Source organism: Coregonus clupeaformis, chromosome 12 (assembly GCF_020615455.1).
Source record: "Coregonus clupeaformis isolate EN_2021a chromosome 12, ASM2061545v1, whole genome shotgun sequence".
Classification (NCBI taxonomy): domain Eukaryota; kingdom Metazoa; phylum Chordata; class Actinopteri; order Salmoniformes; family Salmonidae; genus Coregonus; species Coregonus clupeaformis.
In genome coordinates, this window is record NC_059203.1 from 56717805 (window position 1) to 56736964 (window position 19160).

Below are 19160 nucleotides of genomic sequence, written 5' to 3' on the forward strand. Positions count from 1 at the left end.
TTACCGTTAATTTGAGGGATTGGGGTGAAAGAAATCGAGTTACATAGTGATACTTTTACGATATACTGTATTGACAATATCGCAATATTTTAGCGCTAGTTGGCTGTACCTGCACCAAAACACCATTATTGTTCCTTCATAGCTTGTTCTCAATCTTTTCACATTGGGAGCCAATTTGTTTTCAGCACTTTTATTTCCATGACTGATCAAAACTCGTTCTCATGGCTTTCTGATCCCTCTGCAACAGACATATGGTGCGCAATAAAATCACAGTATCGAATCGCAATACGTATAGAATCATGAGACTCGCAATGCTGATGCATATATCTTATCGTGAGGTTCCTGGCAATTCCCAGCCCAAGTTCATTTGCCACAACAAATCTCTTCGCTAGCAAACGCGATGTCTTCTCCAAAACGGCAATGTGTCTCCAGCAATGTTTACTTTTTTGACGTTCTATGGCATCTCCACTTTCCAAGCATATATGACCACATGTAATATTTTGGTAAGTGATGCAAATAGTGAACTATGTAGGGCCAGGATGTAAAATATATGTAGCTGCAGCAATTTCTCTTATCTGATATGGTAAGTAATGGGGCTTAATTTATAGCTCCCTAAGAGTTTGACGAACGGGTCCGTGAACGCGATTCCAGATATATTTACCTCTGAATAAACTGCCTTTATTACACCATATCCACATCCAGTAAACTTGTGATTATCAACACTAACCTCATCGTTGTGGCGGCGGACAGCTAGCCTGTATCCCTCGTCATCCAGTTGAGTGAGTGGCAATGTCTTTTTTCGTTCGTACCAATTTTTGGAAAATCCTCGGGTGTAGGACTTTCCGCCTTTAGTAGAAACCTGTTGAATTATTAAATTTGGTCTGGGAGGTCCTAATTGTTTCGTTGCCAATTTATCTTCATTTGTTCGCCGACAAAAAGGAACTTCTTTCAAACAATCCGCTCTTTTCTCAGTTACGTTCATGGTTACGTAACGTATGACGAAAGCGTAAGTGCAAGCCCACAGACACCCATTGAGATTGTATTGAAGGCTCTGAAATTTGAAAAAAATAGATTTTACATGGGAGTCTATGACAGACTTCTGGGCGATTTTCAACCTGACTGAAATCGCCCCCAAAAAGGGGGGAGCCATTTGAAGCACGACTTTAGCCTGATTCGACATTTAGTGGCAGTGTGGCACTGTGGCAGATCAGACGTATAGATTACAACACTGATAACTACTGTTGCCGTGATATAATTGATTAGAAAAAAAATCCCTTCCTTTTCCCGTTTGGCAGTGCGTCGCCCATATCGCCCTATTGAACAGGCCGCCCCTGTCTACTACTACTACTATATGAACGCCCACTGTGTAGGTTGCCTGTACGTTTTCAATGGACCTCGCGGTGCATTCTGGGTACAGAGCGACAAAAAAAAAAAAAAGAAAGCTCCTTCAAGGAGTCAATGGGTGTCACAAAAACCCAACATTACATTTACATTTACATTTACATTTACATTTACATTTACGTCATTTAGCAGACGCTCTTATCCAGAGCGACTTACAAATTGATGAGCATGAATTACATGAACAAGAAGCTCAACATTACAAATATTTTCCAGGATTTTAGATAATTAACTTGTCCTCCGTAATATCGTATAGCTTTGAAATTGGGACATATAGGCATGTTTTTCGACTCTTACCCTGACTTTTATATTAGCTTAGCAACAGCGTGACGCAGCATGACAACGTAAACGCGATTGGTCGACAGTCTACTGGACGGGCGTTATACGTTTCTCTATTTTATGTACTGCTGGGATTCTTATCAATTCAATTCAATTTCAATTTAAGGGCTTTATTGGCATGGGAAACGTATGTTAACATTGCCAAAGCAAGTGAAATAGATAGTAAACAAAAGTGAAATAAACAATAAATATTAACAGTAAACATTACACTCAGAAGTTCCAAAAGAATAAAGACATTTCAAATGTCATATTATGTATGTTGTAACAATGTGCAAATAGTTAAAGTACAAATGGGAAAATAAATAAACATAAATATGGGTTGTATTTACAGTGGTGTTTGTTCTTCACTGGTTGCCCTTTTCTTGTGGCAACAGGTCACAAATATTGCAGCTGTGATGGCACACTGTGGTAGATAAGGGAGTTTATCAAAATTGGGTTTGTTTTCGAATTCTTTGTGGATCGCTGTAATCTGAGGGAAATATGTGTCTCTAATATGGTCATACATTTGGCAGGAGGTTAGGAAGTGCAACTCAGTTTCCACCTAATTTTGTGGGCAGTGTGCACATAGCCTGTCTTCTCTTGTATTTTTCTAAAATCTCTGGCGGGGTCAAGCCACTGCTTCTCTGACAGCAATATTGGATAAGGATCAATAGAATAAAGCCAGAACAATATTTTACGTTATTTAAAATCAGGAACTATATAATTAGCACATGTGTTGTGTTCTTACTAGTGAATCAAATAATTTGAACCGAATTTACACTAAGGCACATTTGTTACCATCTATTTCTTTGGGTCCTGTAATTGAAACGCTAAAGCCAGAGATAATGTATAATAACGAGATGGTCTTGTCTCCGTCCTAACAATGGGAGTCGTCTGCTAAAGTCATCGGCTGTATTCCCGCGTGGACAGATTTAGACGGGAGTGGCGCCTCTCACGCCGCCTCTTTCTCTCTGATATTGCTACGCAGTCGTCTAGGCAGCAGCAATGGAGTCGATCAAGAATGAACCTGGAAAATGGCAGGTCTGGTTTTATTCTATATATTATGTGTTATTCAAATACTTAGCTTCAAACAAGAAATCTTAGCTATGTATAATTCAATTGGACAATTGTTACAAACTACTATTTCAACAATTTTAGCTAGCTATACTAGCTAGTAGCTCGTTAGCCAGCCAGCTAAGGCTAATTATTAACATAACAAGCTAACGTTCGCTGGCTAGCTACTCGTTTTGGTGATTTCTGATATATCATTTAAAAAAATCAATCACAGCACGTTTTTGGATTTATTCAGCAGTTTTTACACGATTAATTACAATACCATTGGAAATTAATGTTACGTTCAATTGATACTCCTAAAACGTAAGTTTAACATTACAGTATAACGTTACTGTCGCTGTTTCCTGTTGCCAAAACATTTTTAAAAAATAGTCCAAAGTCAAAACAGTTTTAACGTGTCCAAATCAATAACCAATATGCAGAAACACTTCGTGATATGTTGGAAACCTAAAATGTACTATCTACACATGTGCAACAATAATCATATTACTTGTATTTTTTTAAACGAGCACGTTATAAACTGCACACGCACAAAAAAAACAACAGTTTTGACAAGTGGCAATAAATCACTTATTGATTAGGGGGAAAATCCGGTTGTTTGAGCTGTTGAAACTACCACAATTCAAAACCACATGTAGCCTAAACTGGATATATTTTTACATTACTGGTTATGCCAGGTGTACACTACACGAAATCCTAACATCGCTGACATTAACAACTGTGTTTTTTGTCTTGCCAACGCAGTGGTGCACACAATGATCTGACACAGACAGGGTGTCACACATTACAAGATGCTTCACTTCTTCTTCAATGAGGTTTAACAGCGGTTGGCGTTACCGCCACCTACAAGACTGGAGTATAACTTCCTTATACTTTGCTCGAAAATAAAAATAAATCAACAAATACCCTACCATCGCTAACCCTACACTCACTAAAAACCCACCACACTACTCCACTATTTAAATCTGTCTTTCCTCAGGCCAACAGCCTGAAAGGACGGGACACCACCACTCAACACACCCTGTAACTCTTTATTTATTTATTTATTTATTTATTATTCTGTACCTCTCTGCAGCTGCCACTACAACCTACATTTTCTGCGACTTACAGTTGTTAACCATTGCTATAAACGCAAATCTTACTGAAAAATATAACTTGTTGGCCTATCCCTCTGTACTGGTACAGATCTCCTCCTCCCACCACTCCTCTCAGGATCCTTCCCCCTTGACCCATCTTCCTCTACTTTCTTCACTGCCTCAGCATACGACTTCTGCACTACTCTAACCCTAGAAACCTCAACCTAACCCCTCTCGCACCGGCGGTTTCTGATCCCCAGTCCCATTGGCACCCTTACAATTAACGCATATCACTACTTTCCCCAATGCTACACATTGCTTTGTCTTATGTCCTTCTGCACACTTTTCACAACTAGGAACCTCCCTCCTATAGACTGCTGCCACATGCCCATAAGCTTGACACCTGTAACAACGTAATGTATTAGGCACAAAAGCTCATATGGGATAACTTGTATATCCTAACATCACTTTGTCGGGCAAAGACTCAACATCAAAACAACAGACAACGACTCTTTTGTTTCACCACTCACGCCACCCAGTCTGCGTCGCGCCAAACGACGAGCATCATAAACACCTGGAATCTTCCCCTTCAGTTGGTCAGCTTTCACATTTACCCCTACCCCAGTAATCACTCCTTTCAATGGCACCCTTTTCTTGAGAGCGAAACAATTCACATCTCTTGTCCCCATTCGTTTAACGCGGAGCACCTGCTCCCTCTGACCAGCAGAAACACAAACAATTATCACAAGACCACTTCTGGTTACCTTCACCGATTTCACAGCACCCAACTCTGTTTTCACCCACCCTGAAAGCACAAATGGATCAGCCAAAAGGCAATGGTCCACTTTTTCCCAAAATGTCACTCCTACCGTCAGACTCATCTTTATCCTGACCCTCGGTGCAAGCCTCGGGCTCCGAGAACTTCACCACACCTACCCCCTCCTGTCTTCGATCTGGCGTAAAGCTCACTCTGCTTACACTTTCTACCATTCTTCTTTAACAAACCATCTCCCTTTCTCCCTTAGATAATGTAATTTCAGGCTCTCGAAGCAACTGCTTTCTATCCCTGTCAATCGTGCGTTCTCTCCAAAGTTTAAGCGGGCGTGCAATGGATTATGGTCATTGTAGTTAATTACCACGTTTTATGTGCTAAACTGAATATTAGCCTGTTGGAAACTACAACTACCTACTACATCGCACAGTTCAGGTTTGATCTGATTTATCTATACAGAAACAGCACTAATCACTGGTTAGAGGACAACTTGTAGAAGACACCTAGCTACATTCTTAAGTGTTGAATTTTTATTCAAGTCGGTCGCCAATGCGGTAAGTGTAATGCAACACTTTTTTTGTTCACTTCCATCGATATCAAATTGAAATCAATAGAACGCGGTAAACGTTTTTGGGTGTATGCGCTCTTAAACTAAAACTATTCAAAGGCCACACAGAAACTGAGAATAATTTTTACATCACTAGTTAGAAGAGAATTTGTTGAAGACCGTCATCTAAATTCTAGAATGGCAATGGAGATTTTGGGAGGCTGCCGAAACAGGGAAGGAAACAAATCAGTTGCTTTATTTAACTTCAACGAATCACGACCTGCCATAGGATATCAGCTAGGGCTGTGACGATGTCAGTATCGCAATATTTTTTCCCATGCCAAAAATGAAAACATGAGGCAGATTCTTTAAAACCCACTGTATGTCAAATATTGTGTGCTATAGCTTGGGAAATAAATAAAGGTGACTCTGGATGACATGTTTCCAGCATTAGGGCTGTTTTCCTAAAGAAGTTAATACCGCTTCGTGTTTTGTTTCCTTGCCATGATACTGAGTATCGACATACTGGTATCGTCCCGGCCCTAATATCAACACTGACACGGGTTGTCTGTAATTTAAGTGATAGTTTGACTCTCAAATCGATGTATTGGTGTGTGTGGCCAGCGATTTTTGTACAGAGAGCCCCCCGAATTGTTCATTCCATTTGAATTCGAAAATGACAACAGTCCTGCGAACACCATTGTATATGACAAAATCAATGGTACAAAACCAAAGATATTGATCTGTTTTAAGCCATAGATTTTGTGTAATTGAGATGACTATAATCTTTCATAGTATCATCACCAATCTGAGGAAAAAAGTATGTGTATTTCCTGTAATTGGTGTGTGGTGAAAATGTTAATCTGTACAACGTAGTAACACGTTCTGTCCACCATAGGGACATTTGCGTAATATGAGAATTCAATATAATATGCCATTTAGCAGACGCTTTTATCCAAAGCGACTTAGTCATGTGTGCATACATTTTTACATATATATATATATATATATATATATATATATATATATATGTCAAAAGAATTTCAAAAGAATTTCAAATTAGGATGATGGTAAATTAAGCACCCTCACATATTTTTACAAAAATGACATGACTTTCTTACTACTTTAACCATGGAGAGAGTTAGAAAATGCTCCTAAACACAATTTAACCAGGTGCTCTAGACTAGAGCATCCATAGGGTCTGTGCAGCAGGCTGAATGTTTGACGTCGCTAACATTATCACGATCGGAGAGGTTGAGAGTAGAAGTAGTTCAGGAGCAAAAACAAATACAATATAATTATTGTAAAATTGACTGTGTCCATAAAATGTAGATAGTAAGTATAAGCTGGAAGTAGAGGCCTAAGCATTGTTGTTCACTAATTTACCCCAAGTAGGGAAAGGATGGCGAGGTTGAAAAGTCATAAAGGGGAGTATATATATAAAAAACATGGGGGATTGGAAGTGATGCAGACAATTACATTGATGGAAGTTACAATCTATCTGCAATATTAAGCTGATCTACCCCCCAAAAAATAAAGAATACATTATCATGTTACTGACTAGCTAGTCAACCATAATTAACTTGCCTTTACATTTTAGTCATTTAGCAGACGCTCTTATCCAGAGCGACTTACATTAGCAATCAGGGTTAAGTGCCTTGCTCAAAGGCACATCGACAGATTTTTCACCTAGTCGGCTCGGGGATTAGAACATTACATTTACATTTTAGTCATTTAGCAGACGCTCTTATCCAGAGCGACTTACAGTTAGTGAGTGCATACATTTTATTTATTTTTTCATACTGGCCCCCCGTGGGAATCGAACCCACAACCCGGGCGTTGCAAACGCCATGCTCTACCAACTGAGCTACATCCCTGCCGGCCATTTCCTCCCCTATCCTGGACGACGCTGGGCCAATTGCGCGCCGCCCCATGGGTCTCCCGGTCGCGGCCGGCTACGACAGAGCCTGTGGGGCTCTATAATACAGGCTTTAGCTCAAGGGGCTAACACAGTCTTATGGCAAGACCCACAGAAGACCTGGTTTCCATGCCCAGTCGGTCCACACGTCTAGTATATTTTAATAGATATATTGAAATAACTAACCTTGTCTTCTGGGCAGTAGGGTCGTATGGAATACACTGACGTCATAGGAGGGTGACGGAACAGATCTCTGTTACCATGGCAAGGCAGCATTCTCTAAACAACAGCAAGGCAGCATTCTCTAAACAACAGCAATAGACCCAGCGACCTTTCGGTTACTGGCACAACGCTCTTAACCACTAAGCTACCTGCCGCCCTTTAGTACAATGAAAGCTATTTGTTGTCCTGGATCTTACCCAACATATCCGTAACGTTAGCCACTTGGGCCCTTCAGGTTAGCAGACTAGCGTAGCTAGCTGCCTGTAGCTAGGTGACGAGAGCGTGACCAAGTTGAGCTATTTTGCATTTGCAGGGAAATAGTGCTAACTATGTCATGTCAAAGAGAAACGTATAGCTGATATGTTACGCTGCGTGTCTGCACCTTTTTATTTATTGTATCCTCTCCTTTTTTTAGGCCTGACCTGAAGGTAAACAGTTACAACCTGCTCCCACGTCACATCTGCGGTGGTTAGGAAACCCCACTGTGTGTCATTCCACCCAGCCCTGTGGCCACCTGATTGAGCTTGGTGTGATTTCGCTTCCCCCTCGGAGACAATGTACTGCCTTCAGTGGTTGCTCCCAGTCCTCCTCATCCCGAAACCCCTGAATCCGGCCTTATGGTTCAATCACTCAATGTTCATGGGCTTCTACCTGCTCAGCTTCCTTCTGGAGAGGAAGCCGTGTACCATTTGTGCCTTAGTGTTCCTGGCAGCACTGTTTCTCATCTGCTACAGCTGCTGGGGGAACTGTTTTCTGTACCACTGCCATGACTCCACACTGCCAGACTCTGCACACGACCCCAGCATCGTGGGCACCTAAGAGGATCCCACTGACACTAGGAGCACATTGACCCTGGACAATCTGTATCTAGGCTGTGAATAAAATCTGCCACCTGAGACTGTCGAGATGCTGAGAAACCTAGACAGTGTCCCGATTCTCATCCCCTCTGCCCTAAGTGTGCACTTGTTCACTTCCCTTCATGGATTTCAAAGGAATTGACTGTTGCAAGAAAGGGTGGTAACACCCTCTCAATGATTACACCAATCCAGTGCTTTTAAATGCATGGGGAGGAGTGCATGTGTGCACTTTTCAGAAAATGGCCTATCCTACACATCTCCCCCCTCACAACTGCCCTCCACCCCTGCCTTTATCCCCTGGTTTTGAGTGAACATCCACTACCCTGGACTCATTGGATCTAAACATTTGCATGGGTTGCCTTTAGAGTTTTCATATGTCGTGTTAATACATATATTTTAATTACAGAATGCTGAAAGTTTCCAAAGGGTAGAAATTGAGTGTGTGTGTGTGTGTGTGTGTATGTGTTAGTCAGCATTTTCACAAGTCATACTATCAGTATGTTACGGTAGCAGGAAGGTGAATATGAATATCCTGCATCCCTGTTGAGCTTTATTGATGTCGAGAGCAGAAGAGTGATGTGAACATGTTGTGTGTCACTTCCCCTGCAGAGCTCAAATGTTACCACTGCTTTTAATTTAATAAAGTTCAATGTCTGAAGGTGTTATCACTGAGCATGATGCGGTGGCCTCGTGTGTTTTCTCGATTCTTCTAGGCTTCATGTCAACTGCAAGTTTTATCAATTGCCCACTATCTGCATTTGAGAGAGCGAGAATTCCCCATGACCAAGAAGGAAAAGCTCATTATTGTTGGTGAAAGAAAAGCAATAATTTTTTTAGGGTTCACAGAATCTCAATATTTGAAAAGACAAGTCCGTTTTTATAAGGTTTATTATGAAAGTAATTGAAATGTGAAGGTTAATTACTGCATGTTGTCTGGTGCTGGAGGGAAAACATTGCATTTTATTTTTAGTTGGGCCATAAATAAACTGCTTGACAAGCTAATGAGCTCTTGATCAAAAGGTTTTATATTATTTTTAACTCCAGCCCAGTGTGAGACCCATCAGGGAAAGGTCACCAGTTTGCAGCTGGCTATCCAGTGAACCACAGGCCCCACAAAATGTTCACGTAATTTAGCCTGGTCTGGTTTTGAGAAATTTTGACAATGAAACTCAAATTAATTGTATTATGTTCTGTTAGGTTGCTGTAGCTAATTACATTAATCTAACTTTTTTTAATGACAAACAGTCTCGATTTGCTCTTTTGTGAAGATTGTGGTACCAATGTTATTTGTAGGCTACATTCAATATGTGGGAGGTTTGTATTGCAAATATTTGCTTTAGGTCTGTCCCTGACAAAAAAAAGCTCTTGGTCGACCGAAAGTCGTCTGTTTTTCGACCAATCGATTGGTCAAACATTTTGTAAGTGTATTTCTCCATATATAGACACACCCTATGTGTTTTAATAAAATCAACTATAAGCATTGCGCTTGTCTGATGCGTTACGCTTACGGTTTGATTAAATATGACAAATGCCTCGAGGGCGCCAGAGATCTAGATGACCAGAAGAAAAAATACTTAAACTGACACAACTATTCTCCTCCCGCTCCTGCAGGCTTTCACAGATTCTGCCATTACTCTCCTGAAGTTTCCGGTAATAGGCTACACGAGGAGTCGGCAACCTTTCTCATGTTGAATGCCAATTTATCTTACCATTTCTACCGATCTGCATGCCAGTTATGGTTCTCACATTATCGTGTTAATTTATAATAACGTCTTCATATCTCAATCAGTGTCATGTAGGTAATCAAAATTCAATCCAAATCTAAATGAAATTGATACAAACCTAAAAAGTAACTTCTATCGCCATTGCCAACTATGTAAAAATAGCCTACATAAAGCAAAAAAATTAAAACATTGCAGTCTGCAGGTAGAAAATATCCTGATTAAAAATAAATATCTTATAAATCACATTGGCTACACATGGCCTGTCTGCAACAAACCTGAAACATTGTATCAACTATTAAGTTGGTTCCAGCCTGAAGCTTACCCTAGCGAACTTGCAACATTGTATAAAATATTCTGGGCCCTAATTTTCCCCGCCAGCGAGCTTGGGACAGACACAGCTGTAGGCTATTTGCGCAAGGGATAAGAAGCAGTGCTTGACTTGGGCAGGAGCTCACCGGAGCTGAGTACCCGCACCTCAAATGTTCTACTGCTTGAGCTCCAGTTCCTCTTATAGAATATTAGCTAAAACGTATTGAGGAGCTCCTGCACCTAAATATAAACAGTACCAGCACCCAAAATGAGTACCAGAACTTATTTCACTCCAAGTCAAGCACTGATAAGAAGTAATCAGGTAGGCCTATTTTATGACGTTTCCACTGGATCAGAGCATGAAATATTTCGCGCTGAGTGGTTATCGAAGGGGAGAGAGCTGGAAAGATTTTTCAAATACATTGAGGAATTATTGTAATTCTCAATGGATGTAAAAACAGACTTCATTTGCTTGCCGTTTGAGGTGAAGAAAACATTACTTTGAGAAGCTCCACAGATCATTAGTGGTGGTGCGTTAAGCCAATCAGAAATACTATCAGATCCCCAAATGGGCACATTTATATACCTACATTTGCGCGCAGGCCATGTAGCCTATAGGCTACACTTCTATGCGTGCGTGTCCTTACTCAACATTGACAGGAGCGCTCCAAACAAAAGACAATTACTAAATTGACAAAACTCATAAATGGAATGAAATAAACCAAAACTTGTTTCTCACAAGTGTAGCCTAGGTTGTTCACTCTGCAAACAATGTCTCCACTCAGACAAGGAGAACGGGAAGACTGGAATAATAATATTGAATGCATTAAAATATTACCGTAACCAAAGTAACAAACATTGTAGATTAGAAATGATAGGAATTAACGGTAAATGTACTACTGGTGATGTATGTAATGGGGAATTGATATACACTAACAATCAAATGCAAACAATTTACACAATGAAGTTATGAAACAATGAATGTGCACAAATTGGCAGGAGAGCGCGCATTCTGGAGAGAGAAGTGCATATTGCATCTGGGTGCATGGTCAATCCGACGTCTGCATTGGCCATGTAGCATTTATGGTGATATGGCCTCCACAGAAGTCAGGGCATTCATACACCCCATACAGAACCAATCAGTCGATATAATCAAACTATCATCAGAAATCACGCGATATGAATCAGACAGTGCGGCGCCGCCTGACCCACAATTTTTATTGTGCTGTAACTAAAACTAGAAGATCTTCTGACGTCCTTTCCCTTCGTCAATGGTACGTAATCACATTATTTTTTAAACAGTTATTTACAAAGCTAATGTAAAGGATTTTTTTTTTTTAAGTGTTTTTATCCCAGGATAGCCCGCTAATATGACCCATAGTAGGGGAGAACATTTATTGAGTGCAATTCGATCTGAATATGTAATCAATTTAAAAGGATTAGCAATTTTGCATTAGCAGCCTTTTCGGCTTAAATTTCCCGGGAACCATGACATGGTGTCATTTCCTGTTTTCGGTGCTAGGCTGCTTCTAATTTCTTTGGCTGCATCTCCTGTCTCTGTGTCTTAAATATCCATGCTTTTCCCGAAGTGTGCACTAGTACACTTTCTCGCATGGATTTAAACTCTAGCCAATGCAATTCATATAACCAGGAACCAATATCCAAAGTGGGTAGTTAGACTCATTTCATATGACATGCCTGCATTTAAAATGCATATGAGGCGGTACTTTGGGGGCACTATGGGCAGAGCAAGATGTGATTGGGCCTACAATTACCAAAAAAGGTTGAGAACCACTAGGCAAGTATTAGAATTAAGAAAATAATTGAGTGTAAGCAAGTAACTCCACTAGTCATGCATTATGATAGATAATTATGTATCAGATCATTTAAATTAATTAATATAACATCATTTAGAATAAATCAAACTTAGTTGTCATTGTCTTTTTTTTCTTTACAGATGCCATCTTTTAGAAGAAAAAGAGCCATGATGGTTTACAGAGACCTGACTAGAGGCGTGATGGCACGTACACCCCTGCCATCAACTTGGATCGGTGAGAAAGTTACTCTGTTCAGTTCTGTTCAACTTAATTTAACCAGGATAGTCCACTCAGTAACAATTGGCACTACTCTGTAGGGAGTACTGGTAGAACAGAGCTGGTTCCCTCTGCAGCAGAAGTTGTGCCCAGCTGCAGTGATGCACCTCCTCCACCAGCTTCAAAAAATAGGAAGGCAGCTGATGTTGAGGCCTGGAAGGGGTTGAGGGAGCTACTCCACATCCCTGCAGTGTCTGTCTTAGTCAGCGCAATTCATCCCATGTGTCCCGGTGGGCCTACGATGGGAGTGGAGGAGACAAGATGACCATGACTGTCACAGCCAGTACAACCGTCTTCTGACTGTTGTTGACTTTAGGCCTTATATCAAAATTGGAAACTAAGACATCTGGTTCTTTTACCATCTTGCAAACTATATCAGAGCATCAAGTGTAGCAGCACAATGCTCAGAGACAGTTTCTCCCTCCAAGCCATAAGACTGTTGATGAAAACTGAACTGACTCTTTGCTGCTATGGCAACTATTGTACTGTACTTAATATACTGTAGTTATCTACTTATTTCATTGTATTGTACACACTACACTGTATTCCTGTGCAAATGACAACTTTGATTTTGTTGATTGATCTTGTTTACTATAACCCTGTTCACTCTGTTGTTATGATGAAAATATGGAGTCATTTCGAAAGTTCTTAAGAGATCTCTCACCAACATCGGATGTAATGTTTCGCAATGCAATCTAAGAAACGGAATGTCCTGATTTCAGGAAGAGCTCATGACGTCTGGCTGCAGTTTTGCAGCTGTGAGTTGGAACCTGTCACCCTGATCCGTCACAGACTCTGGCCTGCCACCCCCCCCCCCCATCTGTCGCAAACAGCAATTTCAGTGGACCTCCTGCGCCAGTTTGCAGCCCTGCAACTGGAGTGTGGGGTGTCTTTGAGGGGGATTACCTTTCCATAAATCCAATGCATGCTGGAAGGTAGTTATTGTATTTTAAATTGGAAATCAAACCATACATGTATTTTTTTACAATTTTTTTACTTTTTTACAAAAACATTTTTTTAACTCCAGACAGTTGAGCTCTACCAGAAGCTCACAAATGAGTCATTTGAGGAGTTCAAACATTGACAGTTTGAACGAGAGACTCTCATGAAGTTTGGCGCCATTGACCTCGGACGGAACATAGTGTCCTCTCACTCCACAGGTATGTCAATGATAACAATTAAGGAACAACTATAAAGTGTTGTTCATAATTTATAAGGGGAAATATATCCAACCTCAGTTGTCTTTCTTATATATATTCTATCATTGCCTTGCCAAACAGTAGTGATGTTATGTGGCAATACCATTGCAAGCCTCTCAAAATCCCAACCCTTCATCCAAGTCGTGGGAGGCGGAAACAGGTAAAGTACGGGATTGCCAGACAGGGCAAAGTTTTGTGGGTGGCTTTGCCACCGAGGCCGCTACGGTTGCCATGGAGGCCTGTCTGGATCCACAACATGCTGGATAACGGGGCTCTGGTAAAGCTAGGTGGACCAATCATCTGCTTAGTGGATACTACCGATTACAGATACATTCACGAAGAAACTACAGTGTAAATTACCTATGCTTCCCAAAGAGCAAAAGGGTTTATGTAATACCCTTGCAAATGTCAATTTCCTGTATCCCTAATCATTTTGTATAATTAATTATTTGCATCATTGTTTTAAAGGAAAACAGTCATCAAACTATTTCAGCTGATGCCCTATTTGGGATTCCCAGAAAAAGATTGTCTGGGACCAGCATTTAGGGTCCAAAACATGCTGGCGGTTCTTTTGTGACCAAGACAAAGTCGACTGCTTTGTAGGAGGAGCATCAGACACACCAACTGAGGTATACTGGATTTGGAAGAATGGGATGTATCTCACAATCAGTTAGTTTCACTAGCCCTCTTCTGTGTGACTTGTGAGACGTGTGTTTGTGTGTATAACCAACAGCTGGGCTAATGTTGGAGAAGTTAAAAGGTTTTATTGAAATCAGGAGAAGCCATTTATTCTTGGTGATGCGACTCTATTATTGGACTATTCTGTCCATAAAAATATTTAAATTGAACAGATTAGATGAAACATGAACTGCTTTGTGAATATGGAGGACTTTTCTCACTCATGCTTATTCATTTCATTTTACAGGGGTGCCCCGGGATTTCAAGCCAGGGATGCGCTGTGATCCAAAACCCAGAAACTGGACATAACTGGTGTGTTTGGGATGGCGTGCAGGCACGAGCATCCGCTGAAGTTCCTGAAGAGAGGAGAGAAGTATCTAAAACAAAAATCCAGAAAATCACATTGTATGATTTTTAAGTAATTAATTTGCATTTTATTGCATGACATAAGTATTTGATACATCAGAAAAGCAGAACTTAATATTTGTTACAGAGACCTTTGTTTGCAATTACAGGGAACATACGTTTCCTGTAGGTCTTGACCAGGTTTGCACACACTGCAGCAGGGATTTTTGCCCACTCCTCCATACAGACCTTCTCCAGATCCTTCAGGTTTCGGAGCTGTCGCTGGGCAATACAGACTTTCAGCTCCCTCCAAAGATTTTCTATTGGGTTCAGGTCTGGAGACTGGCTAGGCCACTCCAGGACCTTGAGATGCTTCTTACGGAGCCACTCCTTAGTTGCCCTGGCTGTGTGTTTCGGGTCGTTGTCATGCTGGAAGACCCAGCCACGACCCATCTTCAATGCTCTTACTGAGGGAAGGAGGTTGTTGGCCAAGATCTTGCGATACATGGCCCCATCCATCCTCCCCTCAATACGGTGCAGTCGTCCTGTCCCCTTTGCAGAAAAGCATCCCCAAAGAATGATGTTTCCACCTCCATGCTTCACGGTTGGGATGGTGTTCTTGGGGTTGTACTCATCCTTCTTCTTCCTCCAAACAAGGCGAGTGGAGTTTAGACCAAAAAGCTCTATTTTTGTCTCATCAGACCACATGACCTTCTCCCATTCCTCCTCTGGATCATCCAGATGGTCATTGGCAAACTTCAGACGGGCCTGGACATACGCTGGCTTGAGCAGGGGGACCTTGCGTGCGCTGCAGGATATTAATCCATGACGGCGTAGTGTGTTACTAATGGTTTTCTTTGAGACTGTGGTCTCAGCTCTCTTCAGGTCATTGACCAGGTCCTGCCATGTATTTCTGGACTGATCCCTCACCTTCCTCATGACCATTGATGCCCCACGAGGTGAGATCTTGCATGGAGCCCCAGACCGAGGGTGATTGACCGTCATCTTGAACTTCTTCAATTTTCTAATAATTGCGCCAACAGTTGTCCCAGCCTTGTGCAGGTCTACAATTTTATCCCTGATGTCCTTACACAGCTCTCTAGTCTTGGCCATTGTGGAGAGGTTGGAGTCTGTTTGATTGAGTGTGTGGACAGGTGTCTTTTATACAGGTAACGAGTTCAAACAGGTGCAGTTAATACAGGTAATGAGTGGAGAACAGGAGGGCTTCTTAAAGAAAAATGAACAGGTCTGTGAGAGCCGGAATTCTTACTGGTTGGTAGGTGATCAAATACTTATGTCATGCAATAAAATGCAAATTAATTACTTAAAAATCATACAATGTGATTTTCTGGATTTTTGTTTTAGATTCCGTCTCTCACAGTTGAAGTGTACCTATGATAAAAAATTACAGACCTCTACATGCTTTGTAAGTAGGAAAACCTGCAAAATCGGCAGTGTATCAAATACTTGTTCTCCCCACTGTATATCATTGGCTACGATGACTGATGTTGAACTGTCATTTCAGGCTTGCAAATGCTGTGTTCCTGCTGGGGGACCTTAAAGCAATGCAGGGACCAAACATCACAATGTTTCTTCACTATGACATTGCTTGCCAGCTGAAGCCTCATTTACAGGTAAAATTGATAGATCAATATATGTTAGCTATTATAATACATTAGATAATGTATTTAATATTTAACCACCACCCTGTAGTAAGAGATTCATGAATCGCTTAATACGGTTTTATGAATAGCTTGAATCAGATTGCTCCATACCTGCTTTGTAATCATAAGTAATGTTTTACACAAAAATGCACAAAAGAACTGCTCCTACACTACATTATTTTGACATTTAGAAAAACAGTCCTGGTCTAATGGTGGACACCACATTTGCAGTGCCAGCCTTTCATGCCTATGCTCATGATGCTGACTGTCAGGTAATGAATACCATTTTTTCTTTATCATTTATTCTGTTAAACACCACTTATTTTTAGTTGCAGACAGTTGCCCTAACAGTATTAAGAAACAGCTAGTTGTAATTTGTCATAGTCCCTTAATGAATCATCATCACCCATTGTAATGCTCATTATGGTTTCTGATTGTACTTTACATTTCAGGTCACTGACGGTACCAGGTATGTGACTGGTAGTGGGCTTGCTGACGGAGAATAGATGGAGAGGTTGTGGTCCTACCTTAGAAAATTTGGGAAGATCACAAAAGAGATGACACCATCTCATCGTGTTGCCCTCCTCACACCCTCACCGATCCCCTCCTCTACTGCGCAGCCAGGATCAGGGAGAAGCAAGGTATGAATGTAGAACTGGAAATCAGTTAAGTATTGAGATGACCCATTGTTCAGGATTGTGTTGATATCATTTTGCACAAAAAAAACGCTGGCGTATTTTAAACAATCTATTAAATGTTTAGTCACCTTCATATGTAATAGCACCAGCAATACAACTCCGTCGGCAGAAGGTCCTGAAGGAGGAAACCGAGGCAAAGGAGGAGTTGATGGTGCTGCTAAACAGCATTCCAGGTTAGATTCCATGTGTTTTGCTCATAATTTTTGTTTGTATGTAATGATCCTTTTCTGCAAATTCAATCAGTTGAATTGGAAGCAGGGCTTCAGTAGCTGGAGGCAAGGCTTTCTCCTACAGAGCTCCTCTTTATAGAATGGTTTGCCGATGTGAGAGAATCAGACTCGGCTCATTGTCTATAAGACATTTTTCTTTAACTTGTGAGCATTGCACATGTAGAACTCAGCACAACTGGCAGTGTGGTTTATTTTGTTCTGCAATGGAGTTAATTAGGCCCTTGATTATGTTGTAGGCAGCACACAGTCGGACGTGGAAGTTTGGACCCATCAGATAAAGGAGTCCCTCATAGACAAGAGGACGTTGTTCCTTACGTGGCAGGAGAGATACGTGGAAACTCTCGCAGAGCAACAGCGAGTCACATAAGTAGTTGCTACATCTCTGACCTAAGGTTTTATCCCATCTCTAAACACCCCTTTCTGCCTGGCTTAGCCCTACCAGTCATGACTGCCACGTTCCTATACCCTGCTGTGTCCTGGTCCCACAATCTCTTGGATCTGCATAGCTACTCCCTGTTACTTTATACTCTTATCACCACCTCCTGCTGTCACCTGCCCCATTCCACTACATGTCTCAGAAACATGAGTTCCCCCCTCCCCTGCATAATCTATTCTACATGAAGTCTGCTGACCTGTGTGCCAACACTTCACGCTGCATAATCCACTCTACACTCAAATCTACACTCAAATGGATTTTGCCTTCCTAACTGGTTAGTTTTATGTTGAGATGCTTTCATACTGTTATAATTTCACTTATATATTTGTATAATATTTTCTTGGTCTGACCTGATGTCCCCGTCAATCACCGATGATAGGAACGCTCAGTTGACTACTCAGCTTGAAAAGTAAATCGCTTTTAGGATGTTGTCTCCATCATATTTGTCCCACTGTAATTGGGCTAGTCAATATAGATTTTAAACCTTTTAATATAAATGTTCACGTTTCAGCCTGGAGAAAAGGTTGAAGGCCATGGAGAAGAGAAACCAGATTGTAATCTGGTCTCTTCAACACTGCAGTAATTTTGGAAAGTCTGCACTGGATGCTGGCCACAATCCATAGGCTGGTCCTGGAGCGCTCTTTCTATTGTCGCCTGGTCAGAAAATATGCAGGTACTGCAGCCAATTCAGTGTTGCTGAACACTGCATCACACCCTGGCATATCACTGCTGTTGTTATCTAAGTCTCATTCACCCAGGTGTTGTGAACAACTCCAATCAAGTTGAAGAAACATCTCGAGGATGATCAATGGAAACAGGATGCACCTGAGCTAAATTTGTAGGTCCTGGTGCAGCACAACCACCAGCTCCAGCCTCAGGCCAACCTCCAGCCTCAGCCCAACCTCCAGCCTCAGCCCAACCTCCAGCTCCAGCCTCAGCCCAACCTCCAGCTCTAGCCTCAGCCCACCCTCCAGCTCTAGCCTCAGCCCAACCTCCAGCTCTAGCCTCAGCCCAACCTCCAGCACCAACTACAGGCCCTGTTCCAGCTCCACTCCCAGCTCCAACTCCACTCCCAGCTCCAGGCCCAGCTCCACTCCCACTCCCATCTCCAGGTCTAGCTCCACTCCCATCTCCAGCTCCAGCTCTAGACCCAGCACCATCCCCAGCACCATGCCCATGCTCCGTCTTTTCATAATCAGCAGCCACATTGGCCCAGAAAAAAACAATAACAAGTGGTGGATGGCCATATATAGTAAAGCCCACCGTTGACCTTTAGTGAGAGCAGTGGCCACAATGGGTATCTGTTCAAAGGTAATGTCTTGATTGTCTAAAGTAATGGGTCAAGTCACTGCATGTGCTGTACAATGCAATGTTCATCTCAATGACCAAAACATTACAATTCTGCATTGAAACATTGTAGAGAGCATTGCATCTTACTTATTGTGAACTTGATGCAACGGCTTGCCTCCAAAATGGTAGATAGTTGGTCCATGCCATAGTGGGAGGGCTTTTTTAACTCCCACCTGGCATACCCTCTACTTCAATGACCACCTTCTTGGCAGCCACAGCCATATATGGAACTCTGCCATGTCCACGTGCTTC

The 19160-nt window shown here is 41.6% G+C and overlaps 1 protein-coding gene and 2 long non-coding RNA genes across 4 annotated transcripts; all 3 read left to right on the forward strand.

Annotated features, from left to right (window-relative positions):
- Window positions 1-2660: 2660 nt before the first annotated feature.
- LOC123492067 (bladder cancer-associated protein) lies at window positions 2661-8855 on the forward strand. The gene is made up of 2 exons (XM_045223984.1): window positions 2661-2757; window positions 7741-8855. The coding sequence occupies exon 2, from the start codon at window positions 7881-7883 to the stop codon at window positions 8142-8144; it is 264 nt and encodes an 87-aa protein (XP_045079919.1). The 5' UTR covers window positions 2661-2757; window positions 7741-7880; the 3' UTR covers window positions 8145-8855.
- A 3320-nt stretch (window positions 8856-12175) lies between these two features.
- LOC123492068 lies at window positions 12176-14048 on the forward strand. The gene is made up of 4 exons (XR_006661609.1): window positions 12176-12266; window positions 13031-13243; window positions 13336-13468; window positions 13976-14048. It is a non-coding gene; the product is annotated as an uncharacterized LOC123492068 (long non-coding RNA).
- Window positions 14049-15923: 1875 nt separating this feature from the next.
- LOC123492069 lies at window positions 15924-18468 on the forward strand. Of its 2 annotated transcripts, XR_006661610.1 has the most exons (6): window positions 15924-15956; window positions 16056-16164; window positions 16386-16466; window positions 16647-16835; window positions 16976-17065; window positions 17359-18468. It is a non-coding gene; the product is annotated as an uncharacterized LOC123492069 (long non-coding RNA). The 2 variants fall into 2 exon arrangements; XR_006661611.1 differs by having other exon boundaries at window positions 16647-17065.
- Window positions 18469-19160: the final 692 nt, after the last annotated feature.

What these genes read in the sequence shown, in the direction of transcription:
- LOC123492067 (XM_045223984.1), top strand. Translation starts at nt 7,881, where the DNA reads ATGTACTGCCTTCAGTGGTTGCTCCCAGTCCTCCTCATCCCGAAACCC.